At 44.2% G+C, this 16,120-nt stretch overlaps 1 protein-coding gene across 2 annotated transcripts in view; it reads right to left on the bottom strand.

Moving 5' to 3' along the window:
* Window positions 1-387: 387 nt before the first annotated feature.
* eif4h (eukaryotic translation initiation factor 4h) overlaps window positions 388-16,120 on the bottom strand; it is a 20,624-nt gene continuing 4,891 nt past the window's right edge. Inside the window, exons 2-8 of one of the 2 annotated variants that reach the window (XM_044353471.1) lie at window positions 15,456-15,643; window positions 13,849-13,913; window positions 13,668-13,767; window positions 7,728-7,805; window positions 6,309-6,461; window positions 5,291-5,406; window positions 388-957 (exon numbers count right to left, since the gene is read on the bottom strand). In XM_044353471.1, the coding sequence (XP_044209406.1) occupies window positions 952-957; window positions 5,291-5,406; window positions 6,309-6,461; window positions 7,728-7,805; window positions 13,668-13,767; window positions 13,849-13,913; window positions 15,456-15,643 (706 nt within the window). In that variant the 3' untranslated portion in view covers window positions 388-951. The remainder of the gene's footprint in view (window positions 958-5,290; window positions 5,407-6,308; window positions 6,462-7,727; window positions 7,806-13,667; window positions 13,768-13,848; window positions 13,914-15,455; window positions 15,644-16,120) is intronic. The other variant, XM_044353472.1, reaches the window with a different exon arrangement.

The following is a 16,120-nucleotide window of genomic DNA, read 5'->3' as shown; positions in this document are numbered from 1 at the left end:
TATATGTGGAATCAGATTAACAATCAATCACATGATGAATTGATTATCAGAATAGTTGCAGATTAATTGAATCAGTTTTCTTTTGATCGACTGATTGATTAATGAACCAGTTGCAGGTTTTAAATCGATTCATTTTGTTTCAGCTTCTTTCGTCTTCACATCGTAACAAAGCTGATGGACATTTCCCACCTAATAACTAATCAATTCATGGAGACAATAATATATTGATTGATAGTAATGTTGATATTGATTAGGAGATGAACACACACAGAGTCCAGGCCGAACAGAACGAGCTTTATTCTTTATTCTTCTTTCATTTGGAAGAAAAAATAAAAATCAGACCCGGGAATCGACCCCCCCACCCTGAAATTAAACACATTCTGGATGTACGATGATACAGTTTTATTGCCATAAACAGTGAAGGGAAAAGAACAAAAATGTCAAACAGCTGTTTTTATTCTATTATACAGTAAGAAACCGTTTCTCCATTTAATGTCCGGAAAAACTAATAAACTGCTTTTTAGCGACAAACATTCTGGAAGCGACGCGGACTGAGAACCAAAAAAAACCACCGACAGACAAGTCCTGAACCTCTACAGACCCAGACCCGATCCCCACCGAGACCCGATCCCCCAACCGAGACCCGATCCACACTGAGACCCGATCCGGACTGTTGGGTGTCCAGGTCTGTCCTACGGCAGCTGGTTCCAACCGGGAAAAATACAAGATGAAGGTTTAAGTTTGTTTCCATTAAAAGCCAAAACGTGAACATCATCGTACAACATTTATTTGGACTTTTCATCAATTTTACAACATTTTCTTGGGAGTCGGCTTCCACATGATCCACACTGAAACAACAAACGGCACAAAAACCTTTAATTTTCTTCTTTTCTGTTGGAGAGGCGGCGTGTTAGCGCCACCATCTGGTCAGCTGTTGGTGGTTTAAATGAGTCAGAGCTGCAATCGAAGACAGATGGAGGGAGATTAAAAAGGGAGGAGATGGAAAACAGAAAGAGGTGAAGAAAAAGGGAAAAATGAAATTAACAATAACACGAAGAAAAACATTTTTAATCTTTTCTTTCCCCCCATTTTTAATTTGTTCCCTCTTCTTCCTCTCTGTCTTTCCTCTCGTGAGTTTATTCTGTTCTGTTTGCTCGTCAGCGCCACCGACAGCCAGCAAACTGCCTTCGTCCGAGAAAAAAGGATGAAAAACGGGAAGAATGGAGGAATAAAAGTGAGAATTCAGAGAGAAATGAGGAAAATACAAGAAAAAAGAAAATTAAAGTAAGGATTAAAGGGCCGCGTTGGCGCCCCCGTCTGGACGTTTAGTCGCGTCTTCGCTGACTGAACGGAGTAAAAAAAAAAAAAGAAGATCGATAACAATAGAAGAAAGAAACAAAGTTTAAAGGAAATTTGCCTTTTTTCCTCCCTGAGCTTTCAGTTTAGAGAAAGTTTTCAGTGTGGATCAAAGGACCAATCAGAGAAAGCCTTCAGTGTGGATGACGTCTCGCTGTTAAATCTGATTGGACGAACACTCTGCGTCACATGTCAGATCAGCCGAGCCTCCGGATGCAATGACGGTGAATCATTTCATCTCCGTTACCGTGAGCGACGGCTGAACTGGCCGCTGGAGAGACTTCCGGGTCACGGAGCATGCTCAGTACGCATTCATCCGGGTCATTTCCTCACAGCTGAAGTGGCTTTTTTTTGGCTTCATGCGCCACTGAGAACGGGGCTCCGCCTCCGCTGCTGAATCCGGTTATAATCCGTGAGATCAGCCCCCCAAGCAACCAATCAGAGGAGCTCGAGCCTGGACCACGCCGCCTACCCGAGCAGCACACGCACGCACGCACGCTGCGGAACCTCTCGCTTCCTGTTCAGCCTGCGAGGCGCGAGTGTGATACAGCCGCCATATTGTTTTTTGAGCCATAAGGTCAAACTTTAATTCTTTATTTCAGTCAACTGGGAACAAACTGTTCCCAGTTGTCAGGAGGAGACTTTCCAACAACAGCAGAGTTACTGGTTCAGCTCGCTGAGGTGAAGATGAGCTCGTAGCTGGTTATCTTCATCACTACGGCGGGAACGTTAGCTACAGACTGGGAAACTTCAGGGCAGCAGGAGGATCCTGTTGCTTCTCCATCATCTCCGACTGCGGCGGCGGCGGCGGCGGCCATGTTGTCTCAGAGTTAACCAGCCGCAGGCTACCGCTAAGCTACGCTGCGTCACCTTTAAAACGTTTTTTTATTCTTCGGACGTGTGCAGGATTTAGAACTGAACCGTGACGCTCCCAGTACAAACTGGGACCATTTACAGTAAGTTATCTGGATAAACTGACCACATGTTGGGAATCTAAACGATGACATATTAACGGTCGTACAGCGGCTCTAGCGTACGACGTAGAGACGTTAGTTACTCATTAACGCTGCATGTTTATATCTTTACATTCATTACGGAACTTTTTCAGTGTTTCGTTTCGTTGCATCTTTGTTCTAATTTCAGTTCAGAGAAGGTGAATCCATCGACCTGCGGGCAGCACACATGTTGCATTCTGGGTAAGCGGTCAGTAACAGCCGTCTCTACAAACCGTCACTAAAATGTTCATATGCAGCGTTATTCAGTCACCTGAGTATCTAACGAGCGCTGTATGTTAGAGTAACTGTGAACGGCCGGTCGTCACGTCTTAACGGAAGTTTAACGAGCAATTTTAGATTGAAAACAAACAACGACTTTGTTTTGGGACGATGGTTGTCGAGTCTGAGGAGGAAACCTCGAGGTCAGTGTTACTGAGCCTGTATATTACTGACGTATGCAGATGACTCTGTTGTGTTCACACATGCAGAAACAGCTGAGTTAGCAGCTGCTAAGCTAACAGCTGCTAAGCTAACAGCTGCTAAGCTAACAGCTGCGATGGAGAGAAGATATTGGATCCAAATGTTCATTTTAAGAAACATGTTAAAAAAAAATGGTAAAAACCATAAAGTACAACTAGTCAAACTTTAGACACGTTAGAAAGCGTGTGTGTGGATGCAGATGGGGTCCCGGTCTATACGTCACATGTCGGGGGACCTCTAGAGTCCTGATATACACAAACCTTAAAAACTCTGGATAAAAAGCTGATGCTGCATCATCACTGTCGGATACTGAAGAAATACGTTTAAAAAAGCCTCGTGTATAAAGTTTTACATGGTTTGGCTCCTCCTCCGTTATGTGAACTCTATAAAATCCTCTATAAGAGACTCAACTGAACCTTTTCAGCTGCAGCTCTGTGACCACCGGCTGCTTTCATGTGTCCGGCGGACATCTGTCATCTCTAGCTGACGTGTGTGTGTGATGTGCTTCTGTGTGTAACTTCGTATCGTGTTTGTTTTTTGCTCCATATTGTTTCTTGTTGTGCTGTTTAATATGTTTTAATTGTGACCTGCTGTAAGCTAACAGCACATCAGATGCTAACACTGTTGTCCCTTACAAACACTTCCTGTATCCATTTCAAATTAAAAGCCCTGCAGCGTTCTGTGGACAGAATCACTTCGTTAACGAGACGGTGTCGTGGAAAACTGGCTCGGCGTGTACGTTAGTGGAGATGCGGCACGCTAACAGACTGAATATATCACGTTGAGTCTCTCGCTCTGAACGGCGGTAAACAAACATCACACGACTGCTTCCTGTTTACGACTCTTCACTTTGAGACGCTCGTCAGGGATGATGAAACGTTCGTCAAACTCAGCGTAGACAGACGCCGCTCCGTGTGGACACCGCACACACGTGCGAGCCGCGGCAGTTCGGCGAGGTAGCCGTCACGCACAGGTAAAGGTAGGCGGCGTGGCCCAGGCGTCGCTGTTCAACCTGCGCTGCGTTCAGGCGGCGTGGGACTAATTCAAATGTTTCATCTGTTTTTCACTGTTTTCCTGACAGGACTTGAATGCAGCATTACAGTCTTTGGGTTTTTGCCAAACAGACAGTGAACGCAGCACCAGTTTTCCCTCTGCTCTGATTGGTCGACTGCAGAGGCTTCACACGGCCGTGTCTAGATGGTAACCCCAGATTTGAGAAAGATCAAGAGTGATCATTTTAACCCAAACATGATCTTCCCCCGGCCGACCTGGAAGGACCTTAAAGGACCAGTCTGTATTTGTTGCAGTGCGGTCGTCTGTTGTTCACAGCCGGCGTTTTACCTGCGGTAGCCTGGAAGCTCAACACTGCACCGCTGCCGACGCGCCGCATTTTAGCCGCCTAAAAACATTCAAATCAGTCTTCGTTCACATGCTGCAACAGCACAGTCTGATCTGTGGAGTAACACAGGAAGCTGTCTGACGGCAGAGTAAATACAGCAGACTTACACGGATAGATTGTGTTTACGTGGCTAAAATATGTTTAGCGGTACGGCGCGTAGCGTTAGCCAAACCTGCTGCAGGAACACGCCGACTGTCAACAAGAACGTTGCACAACACCGCTGCAAAAAAAAAACACGACTTTCCCTTCAACCGCAGCGTCGTCACCATAGAAACGTCATTATTTCATAACAATAATGACAATTTGCAGAAGTGTCAAATCTGAGGTTACCGTCCAGACACGACCGCTTCACCTGGACGGGTGGGGGGCGGAGCCTATGAAACCCCGCCCACTCAGTTTCAGCATTCCGTGCTTTAATTAAATATGAAAAATATGATTGAGGAGTCACCATGGCAACGAGTGACAAGAAAAAACAAACACGTTCTCCTCAGACCTGACCAATCAGGGTGAGGGGGCGGGGCTTCTGCTGAACGACTACAAAATACAAAAAAAGGGGATTTAGAGGTTGAACCTCTGGGATTCTTTCTGGAGAGTGACTGGCAGGTGGCCTTTGACCTGGCGGTGAAGGGAGGGGGCGGGGCTAGCAGGTATGACGTCACAGCAAGCTGAGGTGGAGGTGAGGGGGCGGGGCAGAGACATGCATTCACAAGCTGCTCGTTGTGTTTGTGTTTACAGGTTTATTATTCATCAGAGTGTTTCGGCTTTATTCCGTCTCAGAATAAATATTCTGCTCAAACTGAACTCAAACAGGAAGAAGAAGAAGAAGAAGAAGAAGAAGAAGAAGAAGAAGAAGAAGAAGAGGAGGGTGGCGTCCGCTCGCTGTCTGTCTGTCAGGAAGGAATGCTAACTGTGGCGTTTCTTTCTTTCTTTCTTTTTGTTTTTCCTTGTTAAGTTAAAGTTCTCTATTCGTTCACTGTCGTGTCCCCCCCCTCCCCCCCACCCCCCCCCCCCCCCCGGCCCTCGCGGCCTTCAGTCTTTATGGTTTTTCTCTGGAAATCACCTCCTCTCGTGGTTTAGCTCCGCCGAAGATGGCGGAGTTTGGGTTTGCGACCTGGTTGAGCGGCTCAGAGACGGTCCGAGGCTTCAGCTGCAGGCGAGGCCGCTGTGCACGCTCCTCTGCAAACACAAACACAAACAAACAAACAAATAAACAACCTGCACGCTCCTCTGCAAACACAAACACAAACAAACAAACAAATAAACAACCTGCACGCTCCTCTGCAAACACAAACACAAACAAACAAACAAATAAACAACCTGCACGCTCCTCTGCAAACACAAACACAAACAAACAAACAAATAAACAACCTGCACGCTCCTCTGCAAACACAAACAAACAGCTGAGGTCGTCACTGACCTCATTTCATGATATAAATTAAACAACTAAAAATCTTTATTTAATGAATAAATGACAAATTTATGAATAACATGATAAATGATTCACGCGACTACATAACTTAATTAATTAAAACTTATTTATGAATTATTCAACTTAACAACGTTATGCAACTAAAAAAACAGTTTCAGGCTCTGACAGACAGACAGGAAGTCTGACAGACAGACAGGAAGTCTGACGGACAGACAGGAAGTCTGACGGACAGACGGGAAGTCTGACGGACAGACGGGAAGTCTGACGGACAGACGGGAAGTCTGACAGACAGACGGGAAGTCTGACGGACAGACGGGAAGTCTGACAGACAGACGGGAAGTCTGACGGACAGACGGGAAGTCTGACAGACAGACGGGAAGTCTGACAGACAGACGGGAAGTCTGACAGACAGACGGGAAGTCTGACAGACAGACGGGAAGTCTGACAGTCAGACGGGAAGTCTGACAGACAGACGGGAAGTCTGACAGTCAGACAGGAAGTCTGACAGACAGACGGGAAGTCTGACAGACAGACAGGAAGTCTGACAGTCAGACGGGAAGTCTGACAGACGGACAGGAAGTCAGACAGACAGACGGGAAGTCTGACGGACAGACAGGAAGTCTGACAGACAGACAGGAAGTCGTCTCACCTTCCGACGGTTCTCTGAAGTCTGTCGTTCCTCCGCGAGGTGGCCCATCTCTGAAGCGACCCATTCCTCCGCCTCCGCCTCCCCCCCTTCTGTCGCCAGGGCGACTGCCGCCGCCTCGACTCCGCCCCCCCATGTAGTCGTCATCTCTAAAACCTGCAGAGACAGAGACGGAGAGACAGACGGCGGGTCAGCTGACAGACGCCCTCGGGTGTCCCGCAGCGTCCCGAACCTATAAGGTGACCAATGAGCATGAGATGGTTGAGGTGCAAGGCATGATGGGAAAAAAGGGACGTGGTCCAGCAGCTTCAGGAGGCGGAGTCAAACTCTGCCGGGGTGTCTAACTCTGGGGGTCAAAGGTCAACACTGCCTGTTCCACTTGTTTGTACATTTAGCTGCTAGACTATGCTAGCTGCTAGCTACTCTGGAAACAGGAAGCGCCACCTACAGGACGCAGGAAGCGACTGGAACTGAAGTTTAGCAAAGCGGTTTATCATTTAAATTTATGAATTATGCAACTAAACGACAAATTCATGGATTGCACGATTAAAACGCGACTAAATCAAACTTTGTTTTGAGTCATTTAGCTGAAACTACCACACATTAGTCTGTTGTAGGTTAATTTAGTCCGTCCATCTGCCACCGCTGTAGTCTCGTAGCTAGCTTAGCATAGTTCTGTGTGTTTGCACCCGAGATGCAAAAGCTGAATGACTATAATCCTGCACACTTATTTTATTCTTCAGCGTATAACTGGTTCCAGCGACAAACACAAAATCTACATCAAATCAGCGTATATATTGATATGATTATCAGGTGTTTACAGGTTGATCTTCTGGGTTTTTCTGTCTCTTTTCTGAACAGATCTAAATACTTTAATTTCACTTAATAACTGACAAATTTACCTGAAATTGATAAATATAACATGTGGACTCACTTCACATGCTCGACATCAATCTCAGTTTCACAGGTTTCATATATTTTTGCGCTCTGCTTATTAAAATATTTAAATTATTTTGATTGATTCCTCTGATCAAGATGAAACGATTGTCAACCTTCCGTTTTCCTATAATTGGTTACCGACATCCAGGAGGCGTGGCCCGCTGATATAAGCTGACTTTACAACATTAGCTGCTTGCTAGCTTCCACTTCGCTAGCATGAGTAGCTGTGTAGTAACTAACGAAGACGTCATTGGGTCTTTAAACGTTTCTAGTTTGCTTTACTGTGTAACTGAAGTGTAGTTGAGATTAGTTTGAGTTAATCCAGGTGTTTGTGTAGCATAGTTCAGGTCAGGTTTAACGTTTATTAGCTTAGGTTTAGGAACGTTTTCCTGCCATCTGATTGACTGCAACCCAGCAGCGTTCCGATTGGTTGGCTGGGATCTGCTGCTGTCCAACCTGAGCTGCTGAACTCTCTGACCGCACCTCCTCCTTGCTGGTCGTAGTCGTCACGGTAGTCACGTCCTCCTCCTCCTCTGGGAGCTCCTCGAGCACCTCCTCGTCCTGCAGAGGACAGGGGGAGTTTAACACAGGGAGGAGAGGAGAGAGAGAGAGGAGAGGAGGAGGAGGTGACGGCACCTCCTTCTGGAAGGAGCTGGAAGGACAGCGCTGAAGAGGTGGAGCTTGTTAGTTGTCCATCAGCCAATCAGAGAGGAGACGTTAGAGAGAAGAAGCAGTGACACTGAAGCTCCCTGACAAAGATTAAACTTTACTGTTTTATCTCCAGACCTGCAGCCTGTTGCACCATCTGATGCATTTAACCAAAGATATAAAACTAACCTGTAAAATAACCCGAAAGAATCCAGAACGACGTCACAGTGGCACAGTTTAGTTGATGCAGTGGAAACTATTACTGACACAGTTTAGTTGTGTTGCAGTGGAAACTATTACTGACAGTTTAGTTGTGATGCAGTGGAAACTATTACTGACACAGTTTAGTTGTGATGCAGTGGAAACTATTACTGACAGTTTAGTTGTGTTGCAGTGGAAACTATTACTGACACAGTTTAGTTGATGCAGTGGAAACTATTACTGACAGTTTAGTTGATGCAGTGGAAATTATTACTGACACAGTTTAGTTGATGCAGTGGAAACTATTACTGACAGTTTAGTTGATGCAGTGGAAACTATTACTGACAGTTTAGTTGTGCTGCAGTGGAAACTATTACTGACACAGTTTAGTTGTGATGCAGTGGAAACTATTACTGACACAGTTTAGTTGATGCAGTGGAAACTATTACTGGCAGTTTAGTTGATGCAGTGTAAACTATTACTGACACAGTTTAGTTGTGTTGCAGTGGAAACTATTACTGGCAGGTTAGTTGATGCAGTGGAAACTATTACTGACACAGTTTAGTTGTGATGCAGTGGAAACTATTACTGACACAGTTTAGTTGATGCAGTGGAAACTATTACTGGCAGTTTAGTTGATGCAGTGGAAACTATTACTGACACAGTTTAGTTGTGTTGCAGTGGAAACTATTACTGGCAGTTTAGTTGATGCAGTGGAAACTATTACTGACACAGTTTAGTTGTGTTGCAGTGGAAACTATTACTGGCAGTTTAGTTGTTACAGTGGAAACTATTACTGACACAGTTTAGTTGTGATGCAGTGGAAACTATTACTGACACAGTTTAGTTGATGCAGTGGAAACTATTACTGACACAGTTTAGTTGATGCAGTGGAAACTATTACTGACACAGTTTAGTTGTGTTGCAGTGGAAACTATTACTGGCAGTTTAGTTGATGCAGTGGAAACTATTACTGACAGTTTAGTTGTTACAGTGGAAACTATTACTGGCAGTTTAGTTGATGCAGTGGAAACTATTACTGACACAGTTTAGTTGTGATGCAGTGGAAACTATTACTGACACAGTTTAGTTTTGTTGCAGTGGAAACTATTACTGGCAGTTTAGTTGATGCAGTGGAAACTATTACTGACAGTTTAGTTGTTACAGTGGAAACTATTACTGGCAGTTTAGTTGATGCAGTGGAAACTATTACTGACACAGTTTAGTTGATGCAGTGGAAACTATTACTGACACAGTTTAGTTGTGATGCAGTGGAAACTATTACTGACAGTTTAGTTGATGCAGTGGAAACTATTACTGACACAGTTTAGTTGATGCAGTGGAAACTATTACTGACACAGTTTAGTTGTGATGCAGTGGAAACTATTACTGACACAGTTTAGTTGCTGCAGTGGAAACTATTACTGACACAGTTTAGTTGTGATGCAGTGGAAACTATTACTGACACAGTTTAGTTGTGATGCAGTGGAAACTATTACTGACACAGTTTAGTTGCTGCAGTGGAAACTATTACTGACAGTTTAGTTGTGATGCAGTGGAAACTATTACTGACACAGTTTAGTTGATGCAGTGGAAACTATTACTGACACAGTTTAGTTGTGATGCAGTGGAAACTATTACTGACACAGTTTAGTTGATGCAGTGGAAACTATTACTGACAGTTTAGTTGTGATGCAGTGGAAACTATTACTGACACAGTTTAGTTGATGCAGTGGAAACTATTACTGACACAGTTTAGTTGTGATGCAGTGGAAACTATTACTGACACAGTTTAGTTGCTGCAGTGGAAACTATTACTGACAGTTTAGTTGTGATGCAGTGGAAACTATCACTGACACAGTTTAGTTGATGCAGTGGAAACTATTACTGACAGTTTAGTTGTGCTGCAGTGGAAACTATCACTGACACAGTTTAGTTGATGCAGTGGAAACTATTACTGACACAGTTTAGTTGTTACAGTGGAAACTATTACTGACACAGTTTAGTTGTGTTGCAGTGGAAACTATTACTGACACAGTTTAGTTGATGCAGTGGAAACTATTACTGACACAGTTTAGTTGATGCAGTGGAAACTATTACTGACAGTTTAGTTGTGCTGCAGTGGAAACTATCACTGACACAGTTTAGTTGTTACAGTGGAAACTATTACTGACACAGTTTAGTTGATGCAGTGGAAACTATTACTGACACAGTTTAGTTGTTGCAGTGGAAACTATTACTGACACAGTTTAGTTGATGCAGTGGAAACTACTACTGACACAGTTTAGTTGTTGCAGTGGAAACTATTACTGACACAGTTTAGTTGCTGCAGTGGAAACTATTACTGACACAGTTTAGTTGATGCAGTGGAAACTATTACTGACACAGTTTAGTTGTGATGCAGTGGAAACTATTACTGACAGTTTAGTTGATGCAGTGGAAACTATTACTGACACAGTTTAGTTGATGCAGTGGAAACTATTACTGACACAGTTTAGTTGTGATGCAGTGGAAACTATTACTGACACAGTTTAGTTGTGATGCAGTGGAAACTATTACTGACAGTTTAGTTGTTACAGTGGAAACTATTACTGACAGTTTAGTTGTTACAGTGGAAACTTACTGACAGTTTAGTTGTTACAGTGGAAACTATTACTGACACAGTTTAGTTGTGTTGCAGTGGAAACTATTACTGACACAGTTTAGTTGATGCAGTGGAAACTATTACTGACACAGTTTAGTTGATGCAGTGGAAACTATTACTGACAGTTTAGTTGTGCTGCAGTGGAAACTATCACTGACACAGTTTAGTTGATGCAGTGGAAACTATTACTGACAGTTTAGTTGTGCTGCAGTGGAAACTATTACTGACACAGTTTAGTTGATGCAGTGGAAACTATTACTGACACAGTTTAGTTGTTACAGTGGAAACTATTACTGACACAGTTTAGTTGATGCAGTGGAAACTATTACTGACAGTTTAGTTGTGCTGCAGTGGAAACTATCACTGACACAGTTTAGTTGTTACAGTGGAAACTATTACTGACACAGTTTAGTTGATGCAGTGGAAACTATTACTGACACAGTTTAGTTGATGCAGTGGAAACTATTACTGACAGTTTAGTTGTGCTGCAGTGGAAACTATCACTGACACAGTTTAGTTGTTACAGTGGAAACTATTACTGACACAGTTTAGTTGATGCAGTGGAAACTATTACTGACACAGTTTAGTTGTTACAGTGGAAACTATTACTGACACAGTTTAGTTGATGCAGTGGAAACTATTACTGACACAGTTTAGTTGTTGCAGTGGAAACTATTACTGACACAGTTTAGTTGATGCAGTGGAAACTATTACTGACACAGTTTAGTTGATGCAGTGGAAACTATTACTGACACAGTTTAGTTGTCGCAGTGGAAACTATTACTGACACAGTTTAGTTGTTACAGTGGAAACTATTACTGACACAGTTTAGTTGTTACAGTGGAAACTATTACTGACACAGTTTAGTTGTTGCAGTGGAAACTATTACTGACAGTTTAGTTGTGATGCAGTGGAAACTATTACTGACACAGTTTAGTTGTTACAGTGGAAACTATTTCTGACACAGTTTAGTTGTTACAGTGGAAACTATTACTGACACAGTTTAGTTGTGATGCAGTGGAAACTATTACTGACACAGTTTAGTTGTCGCAGTGTAAAAGGAAAACAACCTCTCTGTTTCTGCAGGGAGTCGGGACACCTGCTAACTGCTGTTTTTTGCTGATTTATGGTCGTTCAGAACTGGTTCTTACAACATGCTGTCCGACCATGATGGAAATCAAATGTATTTATAGTTGAAGACTTACAGCAACAAACATCTTGTACCCGACGGTTCAGGATGAATACACGTAGCGTTACATTCCTAGAGGAGTTCCCAGTTTATTGGAGGAACTCTGGAAGAACTTGTAGAGAACTGTGTTCTGTTGCTCCAGGAGAACAGCAAATTCATCCACATATTTCTGCAATGTCACAGCCACTAAAGAGCTACAACTAAACCTCTCAGCATCATCAGAGATATCAAAAGGATGCAGTCTGTCATCGAACAATGTTCTCCCATAAATAGTTAAAAAATGTTCCTGCTGTTCCACCATTAGTGTCTCCCGTCTCTGTAAACCTTCTGCTGCGGCAACGGTTGATAAGGAATAACTTCCTTAATTCCTAGGTTATTAACCTCATGGGGTCTGTGTGGTGTAAATGTATCAGTCTGTGCAGCCCAGAACATGTGACCATGACACAAACATGTCAACATGTCCGTGTAATAGAAACAGAACTGATTTGGGTTATATCAGCCTTTATTGTTCTGGGTGGTTGCTATGGTGTTGCTAGGTGGTTGTTAGTTGGTGTCTAGGATGTTTTAAGCTCATAATGGATTATTTACTGTGTAATTGGAGGAATCTAATGGTTCATTTTTAGGACATTCTTTCATTCATTCAATTTAACTTAAGATTTAAATTAGGAAGTTAATCTACGCTTCACATCGCTGGTGCAACAGGCCTCTGCTCACCACATCTCACCTGTCACCTGTCTGTCTGGACCAGTTTCAGGAAAAGAAAAGGGGTGTGCAGGTGAGGATGACATGATGAAAGGATGAAGTGTGAAAGACGAAGAGTCGTCCTCCTCCAAGTCAACAAGCTGAACTTTGAGTCCACATGAAGAGTCTTTAAACTCGTCTGTTCACATTCAGTGTTTCTCACTAAAACTCGTTTATTTTAAATCCTGCTTTGTTTACATCGTGTTATACCAGTGCACCTTCCTGCAGAAAACAGTAAACACGGACGTAAACAAAGCAGAATCCATTATTTATTCGCATTAACAATGACATCATGAAGTCAACGAGCTGTTAGGAACAGCTGATACATGGACCTTGAGCTCATCTTAAATCTGAGCTTTTGATCATATCTCATGAGCTTCATCAGCAGATGCAGTTGTCACTAAAAGGACCTCTTGTTCACTTTGGGGTTCAAAATTCACTCTTAAAACAAACAGGTCAAACTAAACAGCTGGGCATCTCAGTTTCCTGATGAAGATCACATGAGACGACTGAAAGCTCCAGAACAGCTGCTATAACGGACCCTGTGGTGAGACTGTTTCCTCCCAGACTTCTCCAGGTTTTTACTGCCGGAGCACTTTGCAGAACTCCTGAACCCGACGGACTCGTGGTCCAGAGAGGAAGCAGCGCTCGGGGACTCAGGAGGACTACAGCTCTTTAAAGGGGACCTCTAGTGGAGTCACAGAATAAAAACAGAGCTGGGAATGAGCATAACAGGCCCCCTTAATTTAGACTCAAACCAGTGTCGGAAGCTCGAGTTTTATAGCAGAAACACTTCAGACGGAGCAGGTTTACATTCAGGTGGTCTCACTGCAGAGAGACGAGGAGGAGAGACGACAGGAAGGAAGCAGCTGAAGATTCAAACATCAGAGAGAAGCTCAGTAACACTACAGCGACAGACACCAACACACCAACACACTGTTAGACTCAACACCACCTCAGGGACCTACTTCCTGTTACCTGGCGGTTTTCATGTTCGTACCTCTACCGTCGTCTTTCCTGAAGCCGAAGCCGCCGCCTCCTCCTCGCTCTTGCCTTCGTCCCTCTGCGATGTCCACCCTCAGTGACCTTTCACCTAGCAACTGCAGGGGTCAGAGGTCAGGTTAGGAACTGCTGCAGACAGTGTCAGCCTGCAGGACAGAAACTATCGATCAGATACTCACAGCGCCGTCGTACGCCAAAGCTTCTTTTAGAGATTCCAAATCTTCAAACTCGACATAACAAAAACCTGGAAGAGACGAAAACACACAGGACACGATGTGTTTACAGACCAGCAGAGACCAGCAGAGACCAGCAGACTGCAGACCAGCAGACTGTAGACCAGCAGACTGCAGACCAGCAGACCAGCAGAGACCAGCAGAGACCAGCAGACTGCAGACCAGCAGACCAGCAGACTGCAGACCAGCAGAGACCAGCAGACTGCAGACCAGCAGACTGCAGACCAGCAGACTGCAGACCAGCAGAGACCTGCAGACCAGCAGAGACCAGCAGACTGCAGAGACCAGCAGACTGTAGACCAGCAGAGAGCACAGTAACATCTGTGATCCAACATTAAACAGGAAGTTGATGCGACCAGACTTCTCATATGAGTTCAGGTCTGAACACATCTACGTATCAATAGCGCCACCTACTGACAACAGGAAGTCAGCCTTATGTGACAAACATCTGATTTACATGAAACTTATATGACACACAGCAACTTGATATAATTAGTAGGTGTCCTCTAGCGCCACATAGTGGACACAGGAAATAGTAGTTATCACCTACATGCGATTGCTGTATCATGTTTATATGACAGGCTGGGACTTTGGAAGGTTAACTGGTTTGAGTGGGCAGATATGGAGATAATTCCAGTCAAAGACTCGGGACAGCAGAGAGGATCTGCAGCTGAGAAGGTTTACTGTAGACTGTGCAGAAGACATTCATAGACTGAATCAGTGTTTGTGGTCTACAAGGGAGGAATAACACATAAACTTTATTTTCTCTTTACTGGACTTTGTTTGAAGCTCAGTGATAAATAAAAACTATATAAAGCATTGAAACTATGAAACACAGTACTGTAAAAAAAAAAAAGAAACAACATAAATGTGAGTTAACGTTACTTTCAAAATAATCAAGTCATTTCCTGCTCTGCTGTGATGATGTCAGCGCTCGTTAACCTGCTCGTTACGGCTGGGCAGCCAATCAAACTGCCTGATCATCGCTGCTGGCAGCTTTGAAAAGTGCTGAATAAATAGTCATTATTATTATTATTATTATTATTATTATCATTATTATTAAAAAGCAGTGATTGGACTGACAGACTGGGAGGCGGGCCTACCTGCCAGATGGTTGATCAATCAGCTGATTGATCGGACGCAGCAACACGTTCAGGGTTCAATCAGGTTAAATCTGTAGCTGCACCTTCATTCTGTCTTTTATAAACACCGTCACAGCGTCGAGCCAAGAGTCAAGTCTTCTTCTTCTTTGATTACTTGCATTAATTGATTATTTGCATTAATGATGACATCATGACGCAACATGAAGCTGTTACATCAACAGTGTCGCCTCGATGTCCATGGAGCAGTTGTTCCCGAGCTTTTGATCGTATCACATGATCTTCATCAGCAGATAAAAGGATCAAACTAAACAACTGCTGATGAAGATCACGTGAGACGACTGAAAGCTCCAGAACAGCTGCTATAACCTTTCCGGGCTTTGAGACTCAAACTACGGAAGCCTGCTGGGACCAAACCAGACACCCCGCCCCCCCCCCGCCCCCCCTCCTGACCTTTGAACTTGTCTGTCTCTTTGTCTCTGACGAGCCGGACGCTGCGGATGTTGAGCTCTTTGAAGATGATGTCGATGTCTCCCTGCACTGTGTTGAACGGCAGGTTTCCAACGTACGCCGTGAACGGAGGCTCTGATGGCAGCTCCTTCTGCTTCCTGGGGCCTCCGGGACCGCCGCCGCCACGGGGCCTGACGGGGGAGACAGAGAGCATCATGGGTGATGGAGTACAGTACTGAACATTAACGGACACACTGTAGTCTGTACATTCACTGCCAGACTGACCACTTCCTGCCGCTCGCTGTCTCCCAGCTGCTTCACTCACGCTACCTTTGCTGTATTAACGGAGTTACGCTACCAGCTGTTTCCCCGGTAACGACACACAGGTGGACTCACGTTTCGCAGCTGTTGATTTCCAAATGAACAGATATTTGGCTTTATTTTGGCATTAAACATATTTTTTTGGCCTGGCGGAGGTTCTCAGAAGGACTCAGTGAGGCCTCGTTCAGCGGACAGCTCTACATACAGGTCTAAACACAGCTGATCACTCAGACCACATTCAGAGGTGGTCTGGGCCGCATGTGACCACATTCTTTTAGCAGTGTTGACGCAAAGTGTTAATTAAAGAGCGATATGAAGCCTGATCAACACACGTCTCGTCCTGCAGC

This window comes from Thunnus albacares, chromosome 6 (assembly GCF_914725855.1).
Source record: "Thunnus albacares chromosome 6, fThuAlb1.1, whole genome shotgun sequence".
Classification (NCBI taxonomy): domain Eukaryota; kingdom Metazoa; phylum Chordata; class Actinopteri; order Scombriformes; family Scombridae; genus Thunnus; species Thunnus albacares.
The sequence above is the reverse complement of the archived record's forward strand: the minus strand, read 5'-3'. Positions and strand labels throughout refer to the sequence as shown.